This window comes from Dama dama, chromosome 13, assembly GCF_033118175.1.
Source record: "Dama dama isolate Ldn47 chromosome 13, ASM3311817v1, whole genome shotgun sequence".
Lineage (NCBI taxonomy): Eukaryota > Metazoa > Chordata > Mammalia > Artiodactyla > Cervidae > Dama > Dama dama.
The window spans coordinates 13,438,751-13,461,824 of NC_083693.1; the positions used below are offsets into that span (position 1 = coordinate 13,438,751).

General features: G+C 45.8%; 1 protein-coding gene across 1 annotated transcript in view; it reads left to right on the forward strand.

Moving 5' to 3' along the window:
* The first annotated feature begins 5,736 nt into the window (after positions 1-5,736).
* GABRA5 (gamma-aminobutyric acid type A receptor subunit alpha5) overlaps positions 5,737-23,074 on the forward strand; it is an 84,493-nt gene continuing 67,155 nt past the window's right edge. The window contains exons 1-4 of the mRNA XM_061159586.1: positions 5,737-5,822; positions 19,180-19,301; positions 20,122-20,189; positions 20,292-20,512. Coding sequence (XP_061015569.1) covers positions 5,737-5,822; positions 19,180-19,301; positions 20,122-20,189; positions 20,292-20,512 — 497 coding nt within the window. The remainder of the gene's footprint in view (positions 5,823-19,179; positions 19,302-20,121; positions 20,190-20,291; positions 20,513-23,074) is intronic.

Sequence of the window (23,074 nt, forward strand, 5' to 3'; positions counted from 1 at the left end):
CGCAGAAGCCAGCTGCGTAACCCAGGGAATATCAGCCCCTTCCCTTCTTTCACTCTCTCATCGTCAACTCAGAACCACCAGGTTCCGGTCCACTAAAGGACCAACAAGCGCTATCAGCCTCTTTCTCTCTCTTACTTTCTTATGGTCGACTCCAGACCACCAGGTTCCGTTCCATTAAAGGATCAACAAACTGCCATCTTATCCTAGGAATTTTGTTTCTTCTTCTAGTCAGAACTGACATTTCTGTTTCCTTAACAATCAAGACCCTCTTGCTTCTGCTTGGGCAAAGCACTAATAAATCCACTTGGAGTACATGTGAATCAATGTGGTTATGATTCCATTAATGAAAAAACATTTATTAAACTTCCCCCCACCATAGACTGGACCTGCAATGTTCATTCATGCTTTTAGCCTAGATTTGTCTCTTCCCAACACTTTTTCTGTATACAGCTGCTATGGGGAATCTGTTCTGGAACATGTACTTCCCTGACCAATGAAACTATTTTCAATGACACCTTCCCTGTAAGAAGTTGATTCCTTGGCTCCACATTTTTTGTCTTCCAGTTATTTTTGGGGGCTCCAAAATCACTGCAGATGGTGATTGCAGCCATGAAATTAAAAGATGCTTGCTCCTTGGAAGGAAAGTTATGACCAACCTAGATAGCATATTAAAAAGCAGAGACATTACTTTGCCAACAAAGGTCCACCTAGTCAAGGCTATGGTTTTTCCAGTGGTCATGTATGGATGTGAGAGTTGGATTATAAAGAAAGCTGGGTGCTGAAGAATTGATGCTTTTGAACTGTGGTGTTGGAAAAGACTCTTGAGAGTCCCTTGGACTGCAAGGAGTTCCAACCAGTCCATCCTGAAGGAGATCAGTCCTGGGTGTTCATTGGAAGGACTGATGCTGAAGCTGAAATTCCAATACTTTGGCCACCTGAGGCAGAGAGGTGACTCATTTGAAAATACCCTGATGCTGGGAAAGATTGAGGGCAGGAGGAGAAGGGGACGACAGAAGATGAGACAGTTGGATGGCATCACCGACTCAATGGACATGAGTTTGGGTGGTCTCTAGGAGTTGGTGTTGGACAGGGAGGCCTGGCATGCTGCAGTTCATGGGGTCGCAAAGAGTCGGACATGACAGAGTGACTGGACTGTACTGAACCCGACTCATCTTATCTCTATCTTTACCCTGCACTTGAATTTTCCTAAGTACTAAATTACACACAATTCAGTGAACATCTTATACGAGTGGACTCTCAGCTTAGAAGACTCTCCATTCAACTTCTCAACAAGCTCTGCTTCCTTATGGCAATACTGTTTTTTGTTTAGCCATCTCTACTTCACCTACTGCCACAAACACAGCCTAGCTGTGCTGCCTCTGTTCTGGATGGAATAGAGGGTGTCCACCCATTCCCCGGCTTCCCCAGTTTCAGCTATTTTAGTCTCTCACTTGGAAGCTTTTATGGAGACTTATCCAAGGTTACATGGAACTGTGGTGCCCTCTACTGCTTTCCAGAACCATGACTACTTTGCTTTCTGTCATTCAACACAAGGGAAAATGCTAATAGACCAAATGGGAATTAAGTGGATAGACCATAATTTCCCAGGGCAAACACTGAATTTCATATTAAAACAAATATTATGAAATGGTAATATATGTTCTTCTAACATGTGAATTTCTATAAGGTATGCCTTACTATTTCACTATCCTTTCAGGTCCAACCTATGGCTCTTTATATGTTCATAAATATTAAGAGAAGAGATGGGGTTACCATTTCATCTCATGGAGAAATTACGTATTTAAGCCACACGGTTAAATAAAATTTAAAGATTAGCTCTCAATAAACATAATTTCCATGTGTTCAATAATATGCATTGACATTAGACTGATAGGGAAGGCATGGAACTTTTAAAAATAATTCATGAAGAGAACATAAATTCTTACAGTTGATTAAATCCATTAAAGTATTATTGTTAAAAATCAGTATCTGTAACTCTCATTAATACAAAATAATCCCTGGTTGATCTACATTTCTTTGCAAAAATTACTAAATGATTTCCTTTGGTAATCTCTAAGGCTTTAAATTCACTAGTTATTTGAACTGTTTGATTTGCCTTATGTTATTTAATATTGGGAAAAGAGTAATTATCACTGGTATTTCTAAACCTAGAATTCTAACACTTAGTAGGTTACAATTATATTGATTTTTATTGCTTTAAATTTAATGATTTTGATTTTCAATGAACTTTATCTTAGTGATATGATTTTTGAGTAATTAGAAAATTAAGAAATGTCTGTGTTCAATTTATTCACTTCAGAATCAGAAAAGCCTTTCAAATAAGCATCTTATCTAATATATATTTCATGCAAAACCACTGGAATCAGAGCTATTTAATTAATACTATAACTAAGTGTATACTCAGAATAACACTTCCTTATACTTGGAACATTTATGTATTTTTCTGTCCTATTTCTGAAATATATCTAGAAGCTGCTATTTTTAGAAAATCTTAGAATTTTTGGCATGTGCAAAACTGCCAGCAGTTAGCTTAGATTTGGACTGCGTTGTATTAAACATAACTAAGGATAGTGTGACTTCACACACTGAATGATTAAAGATCTTTTCTGGAGGAGAGTTAGAAATTTGCCCTTCTCACAATTATTCTGTTAAGAGTGACTGTAAACAATTCAGTCACAGTCTTCTGACTCTGACTCTCAAAGTCTTTCTATGTCTTTTGTCAGAGACATAGAAATGATAATACACTGCCCATCAGGTTCTTGCTGGGTTTATTTAAATATTGAACATCTCCCCCTGGGTGTTCTCATAGCCAAGAGCCATCCCCTCCGGAGAAGATCAGACGCTGCCATCTTAAAACCTGAACTGTGCTGCTTTGCCTCCCTATCCTGCTCAAGCGTCATTTGTGCCAGCCAGCCTCAGCACTCAGAGTAGGCACGCTGAGGCAGAGACGAACATGACCGCAATAATGGAATTTCACGTGTTCGTGGGTGCGGGAGGTAACGCCCTACAGCAGAATTCACGTCCAAGACCCACTCTCAATTCTGCAGACCCTCAGTCCTGTTGTCACTGACAAGGAGGCTTGTTGTCCAGAAAGGGAACTTCCCAGCCTCCCCAAATGTACAGAGCAATTAGGTAAGCGTTTAATTCTAATTAATCCATTTTACTGACTTTCCTTCCCATAGCAATGAATTACAATTTTTTAAAGAGGCCAGTTTTCTTCCAATAGAGAGTAGGAGCTGCAGACACAGGGGGCTGCGTGGAGGACTGAGGCAGGACTTAGGCCCGGCCAGAAAGGCGCTCAGGGTTGGTCCTGAGACAGGAAAGCTCTCGGCGCCCTGGCCTTCGGCGGCTGCCTGGACACCCCCTTTCCATCTCAGTCCTAAAAAGAGGGACACGAGGCGCCGATACAGTCCCGCAGGCCACCAAGAAACTTCATCAGAAACGTGGCCTGTCCCAGAGCTGGCCAAGCCGGGGTCCCCGAACGCTCCCCCTTCCTCGCAGCCGGCCCGGGGCCAGGGCGCGTTTGGTGAGAGTCTGGCGGCCTCTACCGGAGCGCCTCCTCAGAGGAGCGTTTCTAGGAGCCGGAGCCGACATGTAGCGCTCGGGCGAGGTGAGAGCGCGCGCCGGCGCGCCGGGGGCGCCGGGGGCTCTGCAGCTGGGCGGCGCGCGGCCTCGGGCGCGGAGCTGAGCCGCAGGGCGGCGGCGGGAGCGCGGGGGGCGCCCGAGGCGCTCGGCCCGGGAGCACCGGGGAAGTTCGCGCTGGCTGTACGGGGCGGTGACGCCGCACCGGCCTCCGCGCCTGCCAGCCGGGGAGAGCAGACGGGGGAGGAGGATGCGCCCTCGCCGACGGCTCGCCTTCCCGGGCCGGTGCGCGGGGTAAGCCCGGGCGCGCGGGACCGGGGCCGTGGGGTCAGGAGCTGCGGGCGGCGGTGGGAGGGCAAGCGGCCCCGGCTCGGCCCGCAGCTCTCTCCTCGAGGCTGCCAGGCTCGGGGAGGGCGGTGGAGGCAGGCGGGGCGCCGCGGGCGGCCGGGAGCCCAAACTTTCCCCCGGCGACTGCGGAGGCGCAGCCCGAGCGGGAGGGCAGGGGCGTCCAGAGCAGCGCGGCGCCGCCGGACGGGGCGCCAGGGCGCAGGACCCACGGACCTGCCGGTAGGAACTGGGGCACGAGGCTCCCGCCGCGGTCACCCGAGCAGAGGGCCGAAAACGCCCCCCCGGGGACCCCGCCAGCCGCCGGGCTCCGAGGCGCGGCGGGCTGGGCGCTTCCTGCGCGGTGGGCGCGGGCTCGGGCTCGAGACTGGGGCGGGGGCGCGAGCGGGTCGCGCTGGCTGCTCGAGGCCGGGAGACACGGAGCCGACGCTGCACAGCGCGCTCCGGGCCGAGGAGGAAAGCGCCGCGCGGCAGGACGCTCCGCTCGGAGCCGGGGCGGCAGCAGGGCAGGTCTGCCGGGGCCAGAAGCGAGCCGGGGAGGGTGGGCAAACGGTTGGCGCTGGGCGCGACGCTGCGGACCGGGCGGGCGGCCGACTCTACCCGGCCGCGGGCGCCCGGGCGCGGAGGCTGCAGCTCTGCAGTGCCACCCCCGCGCCCGGGAGCCCCCGCTGCGGTCCCGGGACCGTGGGAGCCAGCCTGTCTTTGGGGGTCCCGACTCCCCCAAAGCCTGGTCCCGACTCTCACCAGGCTGAGGGCGGCAGGAGGTGCCGCCCGGGTTTCCCGCATGCAGCGCCGCGTGCTCGCCGCCGGGACTCCGGCCCGGGGTTTGGAGAGCAAACCCTGGACGCACCCAGGCTATCCCCGCCCTGCCTTTCTCGACTCGAGGGCCTTGGTTTCAGAGGTCGAAGTACCTGTTGTGTGTTTCTCTCTTCCGGAGTTGGCCTGGGGTCTCCTCGGGAAAATGTTGCTTTTGAACACGCGGTGCCCCTATATGATGTCTATCCATTTGCATTATGCGCATATTGAGAAATATATCCGTTCTCTAGGGTTAGTTGCAGAGCCCAGGGATTGTGCCTGCTTGGATTTCAAATGCATTAATTAGGGCCCAGCATATAACCCAGAGACTTTCCCAAATGCAGTGATTACTAAGTTCTTTAGTCATGGGGACAGATTGCTGAGAAAGTGGCAGCCTTCTTTTATAAGCAGTTCTTATATTGTCGTGATCTTGCAGAAGACCTGTTTAAATGTGCCTTTTTTCCCCTCTTTCCACATACTTTCTCATAGCACCTTGCAGAACAAGGAGTAGCTTGCTGGCTTTGACGCGTGGCAAATATTTCAGAAAGGTAAAATTATTCCACTTGTGGATTTGACAGATGTAAAATACAGTTAGATAACTTCAGGCATTGATTCTAATAATAGGACTAGAGGGTCATTTGATCACATGGAAAAAGTAAAACAAAGAATTTGCGACATGGGAAAGATAAACTAGGAAAATGATTCTGCACCTTGAGTAAAGGTGAAAATTAAGCCTACTGTAATTTCTTTTTACACCCCAACTTACTGGCCATTGAACACAGATAACTCCTGATCTGGAGCCATGATGGACAAGGACAGCCAGGCTCCTTTCTGTATAAATTGTGTGTGTTAGCAGTGTGATTTGATTCTAGGAGCTGTTTCATGACAACAGTCATGTTTATGTTTTTTCCCCTTTCAGCTTCAAGATCAAGGTGGAGAAAGGAATAGCTCTTCTTCCAAATTCATCTGCTTCAGCTGTTATTCTTACTGGGAATGGACAATGGAATGTTCTCTAGCTTTATCATGATCAAAAACCTCCTTCTCTTTTGTATTTCCATGAACTTAGCCAGTCACTTTGGGTAAGTTATTGTCTATGCTTTGATTTTACAATTTTCAGGGCACAAGTACCTTTTAGTAACTTTGCTGAGCAGTGTATCAGCAAGCCCTCCTTGACCACCTTTGCAGTCCCATAGCCTTATAAGAGTCCCTGCCTTACCCCATGCTTCATTCCGAGCAAGGCTGCTCCAAGTGTGAGGTCTCTGAAGTCAGTCAGAGAAAAGAAGCAGATTATGTTTTCAGAAGTGGAAACCGAAGATGGTTTCAGAGTAAGCTGTGTTTCCTCCCACTCAGGTTAAAGCAGGATTCAAAAGCTGACCTGCATGAAGGACGTTTAATGCTTGTTGGACAAAGCAGTGGGCAATATTCTTTGTTGTCCTTAGTTCCATTCTGTAACGGAATTTGCCTTTAAAGCCACGCCTACCCTAGGTGGCACTGACAAGGACTCGCAGTGGTCCTGACTTGAGCCAAAGGCCTTGAACTGTGGCCATCAGAATGCAGACGCAGATACCAGAAACTGTATGTGTTTGATGATCTGCAGGACACCAGGGCATTTGGTGTTACCAGTGCCTTTAAGCTCTTTCATCTTGGCCTTTAGTATCAGTGTACTGATTCTAATAGTTTTTCATCAAACCAGTGATAATCCACATTCCTGACAAACTTCTTATGAGGTGCTGACTCTGTCTTCTTCTTCCCAAAATTGCTGTGGCTAATCACAAGGATCCTAACTTGAAGTTGGTGGTGTGTTTAGTCTATAAGTCGTATCCGACTCTTTGCAACCCCTTGGAGGCTCCTCTGTCCCTGGGATTCTCCAGGCAAGAATACTGGAGTGGGTTGCAATTTCCTTCTCCAGGGGATCTTCCCCACCCAGGGATTGAACCTGTGTCTCCTGCCTTGGCAGGCGGGCTCTTTACCCCTGAGTCACCAGGGAGACCCCAACTTAAAGTTGGTGGAGTGTAATTAAGAAGTTACATTTTAGGACAAAAGTCGCCAAACAGCCCTTATGTGAAAATCAGTGGTGAAGGTTGCCCTTGTGTGAATCATGGAGGCATCCGCAGGGCGCAGTGGCTTTGCAATACATCCCCATGAGTTGGCAGGAAGGAGGTCCCTCCAAAGTCCATGACCCTCTCTCCTTGTTCTCAGGACATTTTCTGTACTTCTGACATTCCCAGGTCTGTACAGACGAGAAAGCAGAGAGAGGGAGGTCCGTGCCCGTCCCCAGGTGTGTGGCTGGTACATGATGGCATGGGGCTGTGTTCCAGCTCCATCAGAGACTTGTCCGGCCCTCAGCACCGTGAAGGGGACAGAGTGAGCGTGCTACCCATGCCCGTGGGACGGCCTTCTAGCCAGTCAGGGCATCCCCTTGGGACAGTGTCGGTTGTTATTCTTACCTTGCTGCTCGTCTTGAATGGGTACTTCCCTACTTGTGCCTTTGGTTTCCTTGTCTGTTCAGTGAATGTCTTCCCTTCCAAGGGCTCTCCCTGCTGCTAAATCTTCTAGGATTTAACCTTAGTGTTCCCACATACGTCCTACATACATCCCTCCTGCCTGAGAAGTGTGTTTACAAGTGAAATCAAACACAATATTTTAAATTTCCAAGTTACTACATTAGGTAGGTAGTTTGCTTACTGATACATTGCATATATTTATCAATATTTCAGAGATAAGAAATACGCTAGGATTGGAAACATGTATTTTTTTCCTAAGATTTTAGTCGAATATATTTCTGTGAATCTGCATATTCTATAGTCAAGAAGGTACTATGCTTACCTGGTGGATGAAAGTCTGAAGTATGAAGAAATGTGTATATGGAGTTTAGCCATTAGAAGCAGCTGTACTTAATTTCTTACTCAATTTGATGACTTTCTGAGGTCATCTTCAAAATAGAGAAATAACTCTTAATTTCTAGAAGCTAATACAGAACAGTAGTAGAATACCCCTTAATCTCCTTAGACAGTTTGTTGTTGGAGAAGTTTTGAACCTGTCAGATACAAGTTTAATAGTCCGTCCTAAAATGACACCTGCAGAAATTAATGAAAGACAGAATAGTATGTGAAAAAGGAAAAAATACCCTTAATTCCACCACACAGATACAATCATCCTTCCCATTCTGGTGTGTTTCTTTCTATTGCTTCTATGCCTAGCTTTATACAGTTGGGATCATACTGTGTTTTCAGTTCTGTATTTTTGTGCTTTCTTCACACCAATACTTTGTTACCACAAGGTCTTAAAATGTATGACGTAGAATGGACAAGTGTATTGCAGTGCATAAACGCTTTGTCATGGGCTACTTCACTAGTTAGGGGCATTTGCATTGTTTCAGATTGTGTTGTTTTCCTACGTACCTGTGAACATATCCATCCTACAGTTGCTTTAAGTATTTGAGATCATTTCTATTAGAAGATCTTTCTGTAAGTGGAATTTTACGTCAGCTCCCCTGAGTGCTTTTAGCTCTTGGTTTTGTGCGTCCAGTTGCTTCTGGGGACCAAGATCTGTAGCAAAGTGGGAAGTCAAGTAGGGTATGGTTTTCAGCAGAAGGCATCTTGACGTCTAGGGGCACAAGGCCCTATCGATTTCCCTTTTCATGCAAGGCTCCTCTCACTTGGTTATTACTGTAAATGAGCTTAAGAATAATTTTATCAAATTGCAAAGAAAGTTTCAGAACACTTATTTGATTTAAAATCTTGACAAAATAATATCTATTGCAATATGCAGTGCCTATTGTAACACTGTCTGTTTTAGAGGACACTTATGAGCTGAGCATCGTTAGCCCTGGCTTACAGTCAGGAAGACGAGAGGAAAAGATGGCTAACTGGGGGTTTTACCATGCTGGTTGTGCTGGGGTTTTGTCCTCAAAGGAAGCCTGCCGGGCCGTCCTGGGGTTCTCGTCTTGACTGCACATGGTTTGCAGGGAAGGTCTAAGTCAGACTGATCTATAGAGGAAGGGGGCATAATTTTGAAAGGAATTCTCTGCATCAGGGTAGAGAGAATTTTCCGTTCTGAGATTACAGAGAAAAAGAGCTTAGTAAGCTCTGTTATCTTCCTCCAAAGGAAGAGTTTATGTGATTTTGTTCTAAAGAAAGGTGAACAGGGAAGCATGAAAGGCCGTAATTTGCACATTGAGGGACAAAAGAAATGTGGATACCTGTAAATACGTAAAGAAAGTCAGACAACTGGTGAAGGGGAAAGAGAGTGATAGGAAACTGCTTTCAGTCAGAGAGCAGAGGAAAGAGGCAGGACGCTTGTGCTTCTGTGCAATACAAAATCATACACTGTTTGCGAAAAACGTGTGGAGCTGGCGATCAGGAAATTTATATGTGGTAAGTAAAATGTATTTGGTGATTACATAAGATAAGGTGAAATTGCTTTGAAAATATGAGTCTCATTTCTTCTCCCTTTTATTTTCTAAATTTGATCAGAGCCACCAGTAGCTCATTTTCAGTAGCCTTTGTAATTCTTCTGTTAGTTTTAGGTTATATAACAGAGCATGAGTCAAGTGTATAATAGAACAGAGACATATCTGACTGTCGGCCTTGTGTGATGTCACATTCAGAGGCATGGTATAATTTGAGGGATTATAGTTATTTTAACCAGTAATCACGCATACATGGTGTAAAGACACGAGCACAGAAATGATGTTTGCATCAATGTAAGGTCAAAATATAATTTAATCTGAAGTTAGTTTATCATCATCTGAAAAATCATACTTTTCAGACTTGATTAGATCAGTGATAATTGTAAGATAGATTTGAGGATTATCAACTCAATTATATGGTAAAATGTGATTCACTTAATAATATTAAACACTTTTTAGAGGTTTATCTATTAGAAAGTAAAAAATGCATTAGAATTTTATCACGTGGGTGCTATAATTCAAATAGTCTTTGTAAAACAGTATTCTATAATTGGCAATTATAGGCAGGTTCTTGTAGAAGTAGCTTAAGAAAAGGAACAGATAAGGTTCTTCTTTATCTGTCCACACAAGCATGCTAACCGGGACTGTTGGTTTCATGAAGAGGGCCTGTTCATACACGTTCTCAAGGACAGTTCTCTTCTCAACTAGAGCAGAAAGTGCACTCTCTCTGAGTCATTCACATGCTCACGATGTCTTTTTAAATGGCAAGAGGGAAATCCCCACATGGAAAGTTCTTCCTGCTTATAGCTGCAAATTCACAAGACCAGGACGAATGGTCATCACGACAGTTATAAAACCACAGAGCAGTGCTGTGAAGCGGATAGGACACTCACAGTGAGAAGGCATTACGTGGAGGCTGCAGGGATGGCCAGAGACCTCGCACATGGTAAATTTCTCAGGTGACCAAGACCCTGTGTGAGCTGTGCTTAGTCACTCAGTTGTGGCCAACTCTGCGACCGCATGGACTGTAGCCTGCCAGGCTCCTCTGTCCATAGGGATTCTCCAGGCAAGAATATTGGAGTGGGTTGCAATTTCCTCCTCTAGGGGATCTGCCCTTCGACCCAGGGGTCAAACCCAAGTGTCCCGCATTGCAGGCAGATTCTTTACCATCTGAGCCACCAGGAAGCCCATGAATACTGTAGGGGGTAGCCTATCCCTTCTCCAGGGAATCTTCCTGACACAGAAAGGAACTGGGGTCTTCTGCATTGCAGGAAAGCCCAACTAAGACCCTGCTACAGAGTAATGCCAACACTTTTTTAAGGCACCAAAACAAAATACTTCCAAATTACACGCTTAGAAACTTAAAACTGCTAAGCAAAGATTAGACGGACAGTCAGTCAGAGTCGACCCAGCCAGCCCTTCTCTGGCCATCAGCTCCAAGATGAGTAACTGGCTTGATTCAAGTGGAAAAGGAGAATGTGGGCTTTGGGATTTTTTATACAAAGGTACAATTGCATAACATGCATATTTTAATTGGTGTGAAATTTCAAAGGAAAATATTAGAATCAAAAGTAGAATTCTGGTGGCAGCAACAATAGTTATAAGTGCTTACATGAGTACTTCTTCATTTCCAGAATGCATTTTCAAAAGAAATGTGTTTAATTTTCACAGAATCATCTCTTTGTAGGTGAAAAGAGTTAAGGTGATGGAATACAGAGAAACATGTCTAAGTTTCATCATTGAAAAGTGGGAAAGTCAGGGTCCATCCCCAGGCTCAGGGCCTGGGCTAGCACCATCAATGCAGGACCTTCTCCAGAATGTCTGGATATTTAAGCTGCAACAAAAAGGGATAGAATGGGGAAAAATCTGTACATTGGAATCTTCTAACCTAGAACTCAAATAGCACTGCTCTAAAGATAGTCTTTTGTAGCCTGAATAAAATCGAATACAAAATATATGCTATGAAATATAATGTAATAGAGAGGGAACCATGTTATAGGAAAATTAAGATATACAACGAAACAGACTTTAGCAGTTCATTGAAAATTGTGTTTTATTTGTATTTGTTTAACAATTTATCTCAAGATAAGATCAAAAGGCAAACCTAAAAATAAATGAAACCCAGGGCCAGTTCATTTTCACTTTTAACAACAGGAAGAAATTGGGCCATCACTCCATAATCAATTTAGTTCCTACTTCAGGGATGTAGGTATCATTTTGACAGAGGACAGTGAAGCTGCTCTTTGTGGCAGCAGTTACTAAGCCTGCCTGCAGCTCAAGTTTCCTAATCTCCAAGTGAAAGTAATAACAGATCCTACGCCACGGGGTTGATGTGAAGGATCAATGCGTGTATGCTAAGTGCTGAAACATGGCCAGGTAAGAAGGGAGTGCTAAGTTCAGTGTCCTTCTGGGCGTTGTGACCAAGAAGCGCCAAGGTTTGCTAGACTCATGGGCTGGGCACAGCAAAGTCCACAAGCTTAGTCCCGCTGGCAGTCTCCCTCCCGTGTAAGGGCACACAGCCACAGTTACAGGTTCTGGGCTGGGGCTTGGGCATTCTGCAGGATGGTGTCCTGCAGCTGCGTCAGGATCTGTTGAGTCCTTCCTACGTGCCAGGCACTGTCCTAGGTGCTGAGACCCTGTGATGGGCAGAGCAAAGCCTGCCTTCCAGGAGGGCTCCTTCTGGTGCAGTAAGTAAACACATACTTATCAATTGGGTCACAAGGATTGCTGTAAAGAGTAATTCAGAGTAGGAGGTAGTGAGTGTGCTGGGAGATGTACTCAAGCAGATGTCTGAAGAATGAGCCTATCTTGGTGGCAATGATCGGACTGTTGAGAGGAGCAGCAGAAGCAAGGTGATTGAAGAGGCCAGCTTGAGGACGGGGAAGGTGGGTGGGGGGCAGGGCCAGAGAGGCAGCGTGGGTGGGGATAGTCAGTTCTTCTGTAGGCCATGCGGGTAGCATCGGGACAAGCAGTCGGCCGTTGAAGGGTGAAATCTGATCCCATTGAGATGACAGCAGAATTCCAAACAGTAAAGCTGACTGGCTGTAAGTGGAGAGTAAACTCAGAGTTTGGGTGGGGAGGCTTAGTAAAGGAGGGGCCAGGAAAGGCAATCAAGAGGCAAAGGCAGTGCCCCAGGGGAGGGGCATTTTGGCCAGCAGGATCGGTTGATGGGCTGCCGTGGACATGAACGAAGGCCTGAGAAGGTGGTGGGTTCAATAGGCTGTTGTTGAGCTGGGGAGACAGCAGCGGAGGAGGCCACTGAGAATCATGAATGCAGTTCCGGACCTGTGCAAGCTTTGTTAGATATCCAAGCGGCCAGGCAGGCCATTGGGCATACAGGTGTGGAGTCAGAGAGACAAAGTTTGGGACTGAAGACATGAACTTGAGAGAGATATTTAAAGCCATTAGATTGAATGAGATCAATTAGAGATTGAGTTTAGACTGAAGGAGTGTCTTTAGACAGCCCTGGGAAATGCCAGGTTTAAGGAGAAGAGACCGGGGAAGTTAAGAAGAAAGAGACCATGTCCTGCACTGTAAGAAGGGGATGGGGTCAGCTGAGGGCTGAGACTGGACCCATGGGTTTGGCACTGGGAGGAGCAACCACAGAATATTTCACTGGGATCCTGGGTAAGGTGGGGGCAAGAGCAGGGCAGAGAGCCAGCAGAGACCTTTTAGCAGACAGATCTTCAGTGGGAGAGCCTCTCTTCAGATGAGAGGCTGAGGATGGAGCAATACCTCAAAGGGAATATAGGGTGAATGAGAGACTTTTCAAAGACCTGATGTAGTTACTGATGGGACTGGTTAGGGAGGAGGGAGACCCACATGTAATAAGCACCGGGATGATTCATGTGCTTTATAACCACATTTGTGGAGCACCCATTGTAGCTGGGGGAAAGGAAGGGGATGAGTCTAGGGAAGTCTGGGGTCAGATGACGGGGGTGTGGCCTGTAAGGCAGGCACCTGGGTCCTACCTTGCAGGTTGTAGGATCCTGAAACAGGCTGCAGTAGTGGGGACAAGCGTGGAATATCTACATGCAGGGTGGTGGGCAGGGGTGGGCTGGGCTTGAGCTCTGTCCAGAGAGTGATGGGCAGGACCACGGGCACTTTTGACGTGGAAGCCACCTAAGAGTTCTGGCATAAAGCTTTATGGACACAGCTTTATCCACATAAAGCACATGTGCCAATTGATCCATATTTTCCATCATAAGAGGAAACAATTTAATTGGAAATTTGAGTTTTATTTTCATGTCTGGTTATATCCACCATGGTATTTTTTAAAGTTTACATATTTTAACATAGTTAACTAAAGTGGTTTGTAATGGAAATTTGAGGAAAACATCACGAAACAGTGCCATTTAGAGGTACTTATTTAATGAGCTTAAAGTAATGAGCGAATAAAACTGAAGATACTTCTCTCAGAAGTAACTATATACTGGAGAAAGAATGCAAAAAATGCAGTTCAAGAAGACAGACAAGCTGTTGCTTAAAAGCAATTCTGTTCAAGTCCCAAAGTAAGTTCACATTAAAGCTGGTCTGCAGATGCAATTATCTATACCATTTTATGGAAATCGAAAATGACTGTCAGCATAAGCAGAGATCACAAGAAATGCATCACATATTGCCATCAATAGCACCATTTGTGGTATGAGACTCAAAAGATTTTTCTTCCCCAGAAATGATGATGTAACTGTTCAACTTGAACCATTTAAAATACTGAAATAAGGAGGCATCACCAAGCATCACTTGGTAAAGTGAAACACCTTTAAAGGTGGACTCTACTGCAGTGTTATTATTACTAGCAGAGGCATTCACACTGATAGAAAAGTTAAACTGGAGTAAAGTTTCCTCAAAAACAAAAAGACTCTTAGATTTGACGACTAATACAACTCTCCCCTTTCAGAGTAATGCATGGGTTCTACTGCAAGTGTCACCCACCTTGATCCCTGGTTTTGGAGAAAGTGCTCTCGGGATCCTGGTCCTGCTGCATTCAGATTCCTCCCTCCCCATTTCTCCCCAGCTCGAGTCAGAAACCCTGCTGATGGCCTGTCCATCCCACCTCTGCAGCCCTGCATGACCTGAACACTGGCCCTCTCCATCGCCAGTCTTGCCTCAGATAAGCCCATCATCCCCGAGGTGCCTGAGGCCACAAGGAAAGACAATGCCCCTGTTGAGAGGCTAGATCCTGGAGGTGGAGCTTGTCACCTGAATATGCTGTGATTTGACCCCCACACAGGGCTCTTCTCACTAGGATTCTTACATGCCCACTGCAAATGTCAATATTTTTCTTTTTTTTTAAATTTTTTTGGAGTATAGTCAATTTACAATGTTATGTTAGTTTCTGCTGTATAGCAAAGTGAATCAGTTATACATATATTTATATCTACTCTTTTATAGATTCTTCTTTCATATAGGTCATCACAGAATATTGAATAGAATTTCCCTTGCTATACAGTAGGTCCTTATTAGTTATCTGTTTTATATATAATAATGTGTATATATCAATCCCAATCTACCAATTTTTTTTCTTAGTGCCACTACTCACAGACCCCCTTCCTTTGGCTTGAGACCTGATCTTCATGCTTGAAGGTTCAGGTCTGCTTTCCTTTCTTCTGACCTCATACAAAGCTTGATCTCTCTACTTTCGGGTCCTAGGAGGCCCTGCATATAAGACTCCTGAAGTAATCATGTTCTTCAGGAATCCTCTGGGAACATGGCCCATTCTTTTAGACCCCAAGGTTAGGGATGCCATCTTTGTCATCGTCACAGTTCCCACCACAATGCCAGGCACACGGTCACCATCCACAATGCCTTTGCTGAGCTGAGCTTCTGGGACAGTGAACCTCTGTGAAGATGTGATGGAGACAGGTGCTCTCTGGGGTCATTTGGAGTCACTTTGGCAGCTGGTTCACAGAGCAGCCTGTTTCCAACTTAGCTATCTAGGTCCCTCTTAGAACAGTCCCTCTCCCCTCTGACTTCACATGAAGATCACTTGGGGACCTTAAAAAATACCAGTGCCTGTTCCTCCTGGGTCAGTTAAGGCTGAGGCTCTAGGGTCTAGAAATCCGGAAGAAGCTAATGCAAAAGTCACAGGTTCAAATGCCCTGAAGACACCAGAGGTAAGACCACAGGGACAGGAGGGAAGTTTGCACAATTACTGGAGTTGAGTCTAAAGTCATGCATGTTTTTGTTCTGAAAACTCTGCTTGTGAAATAAACCACTAGTGGACCACATTTATGGCTGCCTGTTCCCTACTCCACCTCGTCAGAAGTCCCTGAAAGACCCAGACCTTTAAGCCTGGTGGGGGCCAGTCACAGCGTCTAAGGAAGTCCTTCCACTGCCTGAGCGTTGGGTCCCACTTGTGTCCCTGCCCATGTCCCAACTATCACCTTCCCTCCTCAGCCTGGAACGTGGGGCTCAGCGTTCAAGCCCGCACGCCTTTTGTAGAGAAGATGCAAAAAACGAGGATGTTTTAACCTGAATGGGTGGATCTGTATTTCCTTTATTGTCCCTTTTCTGAAACATCAGTAATATGAAAATGTTGCAGCTGTTTCATGGACGTTATTTGTAGTGGCATTATTTGTAGAAAACATGCACTAACTCTAAGAAAACAGTTCAAATTTTCAGACAACCTAGTTTATTAATCCTGATACTGAAGGGAAAATCACCACATTTTTCAAGGATTTCTACTTTATATAAAATTGTTGTCAAAAATAATGGAGCTAGTCTTACTTAGTTCACAGAACCTCCTTCCCGTAAGAACAGAGCCTGCAGCTTACCTTAGGAGTGGCGGTGCACTCACAGCTGATCTGACAGCCGGCAGAGCTCTTTGGTTTTACCCAGAACTGTGAAGATGCAAGCTGAAGCCTGCTTCCTGTACCCCAGAGGGCTGAGGGTGTCTTGTGTTTCCACCTGGAGGCCTTGTGGATTTGCTCACTGAATGGAACTGCTCGCTGAAGGCACAGCCCTGTATTTGTGTGCCGTTTTGTTTTCCTAGCCCAAATGGAAAAAGGCAAGCTGAAGTCACTCTATATCAGGAGCAGTCTGTAAAAATTATACAACTTGATATGCATGAGAAAATTCACCAGGCCACTCTGAGAGTCTCCTGTATGCTGGCACACCATTTGCTTTCAGTCGTAAGGGGAGGCCTTCCTCTCCATAGCTGTGAAGACGGTGTGTTTTCTAACCACGAGTTACAAAGGGATGGTTTCTGAGAAGGGTCTATGGACTGAGGAGGACTTTCCAGTTGTTCATGAGAGGAACCTCTACTCCTGCACCGACAGGCATTTTTCAGGACTTCTAAAGAAACTATTTGTGACATCTTAGGCCCTACCTTCAGTAAATACAGAGAAGAAATCATGGCAAATCCCCAGCCGTGGCACCTATTTTTTTTTTTTTTTAAGTCCACAGATAAATGCAAGAAACAGTTATAGCAAAAGGGGGCAAATACTGAAATTCCTGCAAGGGTGTCTAGGAGGCAGCGCTCCTGGAGACATGATGGGACTAAGTGGTCTGTGGCCATCCCCATGGTCTCTGTCTCCTGACAGTCAAGGCTATTCAGAGCAAATATAATTTAAGAATATATTCACAATAGATAATGCAATAGTTCTTAAAATGTACTTGAAACATTAAGGTATGCTTTTTCTTTTTTTTTTTATTGTGACTTTTATATTTTTTATTAAGATAGAATTGATATGTAGCATTGTGTAAATTGGGGTATATAGCATGTTGATTTCATACATTTATATATTGCAGTGTGATTACCACTTTCGCAGTAGCTGACACCTTTGTCATATCACGTAATTATTAAGTCATTACCTTTTTGTGATGGAAACAAGAGCTAGCCTCTTATTAACTTTGAAGTTTATAACATAATATTATTAACTAGAATTACTTCGCTGTGCATTAGATTCCCCCAAATTATTTTTTTTCTAGTTGCAGGTTTGTAACCTTAAACAACATCTCCCAAATTCCATCAGCCCAGCCCCTGGTTACTGTCTGTGTCTATGAGTTGGCTTTCTTAGATTTCACATACAAGTGATAGCTTTTTTCTGCTAGTTTGCATGCTGTCACCTCTCTTCTAAGTTAAAGAGCCAACAGGGACCTTCCAAAAATTGGACACCTGGACAAAACCTAGAATTGAGTAACCAAACTGGTGATTGTTGTGAGCTTCACACGAAGTGGACGTTGAGGCCAGAGTTAGTTTGAGCAATAGTTGCTCTGTTGTTGCTCAGCTGGGCCCATGCACAGACTTTCTTTCATAAGTTTGGAGGACAGTGTCAAGGCCCTTCATTCTGAAATTAGGTTTTCAAGGCTGAGTGCTTTGTCTTTCTGTGTGAAACTACAATGGATGTCAGAGAAAAGGGAATTCAGTATTTTTAAATACTAAGTCACAGAGTAAAGGAAAAAAAAAATGTGTCTGTGGGCTCCAAAGGTACATAATTCAGTCTAACAGGACTGGATTTTAGGTTGTTAGAGCTTCAACTATATGCATTTTAATGGTGATGAGAAAATTAGATCCAAAGAACATTATAGTCGTTCATTCAAAAGGGAGACACTTTAGGCCATTAGAGGATTGATCTGTTTAGATGCAGTCGGTGAAAATGACCAATTTTCAAGAAGTGGGTGGGGCAGCACACATCTGTGCTTGAGAACCTCCTGCTGATGGCGAGGTTCAGCTTTCACTCCAGCTACTTCAGAAGAGAATGCGTGTGAGCAGAGTGGGGCCTCACAGTGAGACCAGAGGGGCCCCAGGAGCCCCCTGTTCTCCTCCCAAGTACCAGGGGTGCTGACTTCCTGGAGCCACAGCCGGCTCTCAGCAGGATAAGTTCCCCTTGAAGCCGAGCCAGATGGCAGGTCAGGTTCTTGGTGATAACACACATCTTGCTATCTGCACGTCTGAACAGGTAGCAATGGATGGACTTCTGAGGTGGAACCCGTGATGTTCAGGTGTTCAACCATCTTCTAGACTGTGGCTTTCTTTCCCTGCTGATAACTTCTTCAGCTTGCCCACATCTGCTCAGGGCCGGTTCTCATTTCCACCTGCTCCATTGGCATACATGTTTTTTTGACACAAGACTTTTGAGGCCTGAATAAGTTTGTTGCTGAATTGTACAAATTAGACCGTTCTTCCTGTGAACCACCCACTCAATAAAACTTGGGGTTTTATTGTAAGTTGACATGTTGGTCACAGAGCACTGTGCTCCCTGAGTGTCTGCTCTGGGGCCACATCACGTAAAGTCAGGGTTTTCAGCCTGGGTTCAGAGCTTCTGCTCTGACTGAGAGGAGCGTGCCAGCAGCCGGCAGAGCTGACGGTGCAGAAGCCCCCCACCACCCCCCACCAGTGATCCGCGCCGGCATAATGCTCACAGCACAAGTGGTCCCAGTCAAGGATGCAGGAAAATGTGGGCCCAGCAATCTTACTTGCAAATTAGACAGAAGCTTTAATGTCCCCCGGTGCCCCATAGCCCATTGCAGTGGAGTAACTAACAAAATGAAGGCTCAGTTCTCTGTATTTGAACCAAACTGCTGAAACGCCCCACAAGTGGGTGAGGTGCTTCCAGTCCATGTGCAGTGACTAATATGCCTTAAAAATGGCTGCACCATCAACTCAAAGAGTTCTTCAGAGTCTGGGAGGCATGGAGTTTGACTGATGGGTGACCAGCCCAGAGCCAGCATTCTCAGACTGGCTATTCAAGAATTAGGGCTGTTTAAGATATTCAATGGAGAAGCAAATGGCAACCCACTCCAGTATTCTTGCCTGAAAAATTCCATGGACTGAGGAGCGGGCTACAGTCCATGGGGTCGCAAAGAGTCAGACACAACTGTGCAACTTCCCTTTCACTTTAAGATATTCAAGAATAAGGATTATGTAAGCAAAACAGCCTGGATGGTACAGGAGATCATTCTTAGATGTCCTCCCTCCAAGACAAGTCAACATATCATTCCCCGTTTCTATACTTTGAGAACAAATTGTAAGAAACAGTTAACAAAGTCTGAACTCCTCCTTTTGTTTCTCTGTTAAAAAGCTTTTCACAAATGCCAACCAGCTCTGTAAAAGCGGAGACCGATGACAACATCACGATATTCACCAGGATCCTGGATGGGCTGCTAGATGGTTACGACAACAGACTGAGGCCCGGGCTCGGAGGTGGGTGTGGGCCCTGCCGAGGCCCTCGAGGCCCAAGGCACATTGTTGCTTAAACCCAATCTCAAGCCTACGTTTGCCGTGATTCAAACAATTCCTCAAAGGGCTTCCCTGCTAGGAGTTTGAATTGGTGGTGGTGCCAAGGCTGCTGCATGTTGTCATTTTCCAGATGCAAGAAGCCAGGGGAAGTGGTCTCCCTGAAAACTCCTTTTTCTCCCCAGATAATGGTAACATCCATTCCGGTCCACTTAAGGAGAAACCACTTCTTAGGTGATACTGAAGCTGAAGTTTCCCTGTGTTAGGAAATACTTTATCATCAACCTCATACCCTCCTGTCTCTGCAAGTCCTTTTCAGAAAACCACTTTTAGTGCAAGTGTTCTTTACACATTGCATATTACAGGTTTAATTTTTCACTAGAGCCGTAACTAGTTTTTACTTTGACCCTGTAAAGCTGATGAAACTAAATGAGTAGTAAAATATGCTGTCCGGGTACAGCTGGCTTGACTGTGTGCTGAGAATCCTATGCATTTCAGGCGTGTGCAGGGCCCTTGGCTCCACCAGCTTTGCATGTGTACATCTGAACCTGCTCCGTTAGGTGAGGAGGGCCCCCTAGCAAATCCACCCCCAGAGGAAAAGTGTTTAGTCCTTCTTCATTATTTGCATTTTCATCAGGGACGTTTGCTTAAACCATGAGTTGACCCTCTCTCCTTTTTGACAAGAGCAGTCCACGTAGGCGCCCTGACCCCGATTACTGCACCCTGAGTTATGTCCCCCTGAACTGTGAGCTGAGGCCCTGGCGAGGAACCTGTATCTGTGTTTCAGAGCGTATCACTCAGGTGAGAACGGACATCTACGTCACCAGCTTCGGCCCCGTGTCCGACACGGAAATGGTGAGTTCGCTTGCGGCCCGGTCCGGACCACTGTAAACCCTGCCCGCGCCGGCCCAGGGTTGCCCCTGCTGATGGTCCCTTGGTTGCCTCCCTTTGGGCTAGGAATACACCATCGACGTGTTTTTCCGACAAAGCTGGAAAGACGAGAGGCTTCGGTTTAAAGGGCCCATGCAGCGCCTTCCTCTCAACAATCTCCTCGCCAGCAAAATCTGGACTCCAGACACGTTCTTCCACAACGGGAAGAAGTCCATCGCCCACAACATGACCACGCCGAACAAGCTGCTGCGCTTGGAGGACGACGGCACGCTGCTCTACACCATGCGGTGAGTGGTGTGTGTGTGTGTGTGTGTGTGTGTGTGCCGCGCAGAAGCGGGCTAGTGTGAGGGTTCGTCTCGTGTGTGTGTGTGTGTGTGTGTGTGTGTGTGTGTGTGCGCGCGCCGCGCAGAAGCGGGCTAGTGTGAGGGTTCGTCTCGTGTATGTGTGTGTGTGTGTGTGTGTGTGTGTGCCGCGCAGAAGCGGGCTAGTGTGAGGGTTCGTCTCGTGTATGTGTGTGTGTGTGTGTGTGTGTGTGTGTGCCGCGCAGAAGCGGGCTAGTGTGAGGGTTCGTCTCGTGTGTGTGTGTGTGTGTGTGTGTGTGTGTGTGTGTGTGCCGCGCAGAAGCGGGCTAGTGTGAGGGTTCGTCTCGTGTGTGTGTGTGTGCGTGTGTGTGAGATGGGTGCTTTTTACCTTCTGACTTGCCCGTACTGATATCCATGTAGATTATTTCTTTGGGCTACTATGAGTTTGTAGTATTTATCTATACTTGTTTGTTTGATTCAAGATCAAGGGCATCTTTAGAAAAGTGGTAATGTAAGCTAGGGAATATTGAACAGATTTTATTTTAAAAGTCTAAGGGGACCCCTTTTTTGTTGTGATCGTCCAGTATTTTGAAGTTTTAAAAGTCTATTTATTGTTTGGTTTGATAACATTTCCAGCACTGAGGTTGAATTTTAGCATTTGTCATTTAAAATGATCATTAGTCATTTTTTGAAAATTCTGAATTATTCATTGCATCTGAGTAAATCAATAAATTGACCAGTGAGAAAGATGCCTTTATAGCTTTTCAGCTTCCATGGTGGGTCTAAGTAGACTTTAGAAGATATTTTTAAATTAATGAAAAAGAGAAAAGGAAAGAAAAAAGCACAAAATCCAAGTTTTTAAAAAGGTACATTCATTTGGTAGCTGTTATAGATATTTTCTATCTTAGGTATAATTATTCACAATAAACTTTATATTTAAAAGGATAATTGTAGTGGAAAATAATGTTAATATAGTCATCTTCAAAGACTGCATGTCCTAACGTAATTCTGAGGAACGCTTTGGCCTATTGTGTCCCAAACCTATTGACAACAGGCCATGATTTTTCTTATACCAACCCAGTAAGGATTCTGATCAGTGATCTGCACACACACCTTGGTGTTTTGTTCCAGTCTTTACTCTTCCTTTTTTCCTACATTGATCTGGAAGGTGTTTCACCCATAGATGGGGATAGGAGTTGTCTTGAACATCACATCAGTGCCTTTTTCATGCAGAAAGTATGTAGAAAGCTGAGGAATATCTCAAGGACTGACATTTAGTCCTCGGTCGTCATGCTATGGAAAGGAAGGCTGGGCAGTGACACCAAGAGCCCTATGTTCAGCCTGTGAGCAGAGAGTGGCGTGGAGTCCTGCGTCCTGGCCGGTGCTGGGGTCCCCCGCAGACGGGGCCCTGGGTGGGCCTGCCGTACACCTGTGTTCTGTTCTTAGGTTAAAAATACCCCGGTCTGCATAGATTCTTGTCCTTGATTCACACCTGGCTCCTGCCGTGCAGGGGTCAGTTTGGTTCATTGCCTAAGACAACGGGATGCTTTCGTCCTGTGCACGGCTGCGTGGACAGGGCAGTGAGATAAGCCTCTTGTCCAGAAGGGGAGGAGGCAGCAGAGGGGCCTCTTACTAAGTGTCTCTGCACCAAAAACCTCCCAAGTAGGTGCAGCCCTTCAGTACTCAGACAGCCCAGCCAGCCAGGGGACACCATTTCCACTAACCAACAAATAGGTAGAGGTCAGAAATGTTTGGTAGTCAGCCCAAGGTCACACAGCTATGAAGGGGGTGGTGGCAACAGGAATTTAAGTTCTGCTATGAGCAATTTCCTTGTTTAATCCACCACATTTGGAAATCGGAGGGATGCAGTGTTATTAGACACGTAATGGCCTTCTCGCCTTTGTTAAAGTGTCATGCCCAGAAGGAAGTGGTGAGAACCAGAGCAACTTAGCAATGATTTAAGTCCCATGGACCAAGGATCCTGGCAGGCTACAGTCCATGGGGTTGCAAAGGGTCAGACACGCCTGAGTGACTTCACTTCACTTCATGCAGAGGAAGCCTGCTGCTAATGAGTTGCAAAGTTGATAACCAGTTTTCTTTTTCAGTCTTATACATGTGGAAAGTAGAACGAGCTACACTTGAAAGCATTAGGAATTATAGTATGATGCATCTGTAGCTATAATTGAGAGCATTTTAGTCTACAGATTTAGCAGAGATGGTGAGATGGCGTTCCTAACTCACTAGACAGAGCACAGAGCCCCACCCAGGCCTCACCCCGTCGCTGGGCCCTCAGAAGTGCAGCCCTTCTGTCTCGCTCCTTGGTCACTCCTACGAGATCTTAAAAAAAGCAGCGGTACACTGTGACCCAGTAATTTCCATGTAATGTCCGTCTTAAGGAAATAGCTAGGAGTAAGGACTAAGCTTTATGCACAAAGGTTTCTACTATCATGTTACTTATGATACCAAACACTGGGGAAAATATAAAAATTCTGTACATTTTTTCAACTAAAATTGTATTTAAAAATTTTTATTCAGATTTTGGATCTA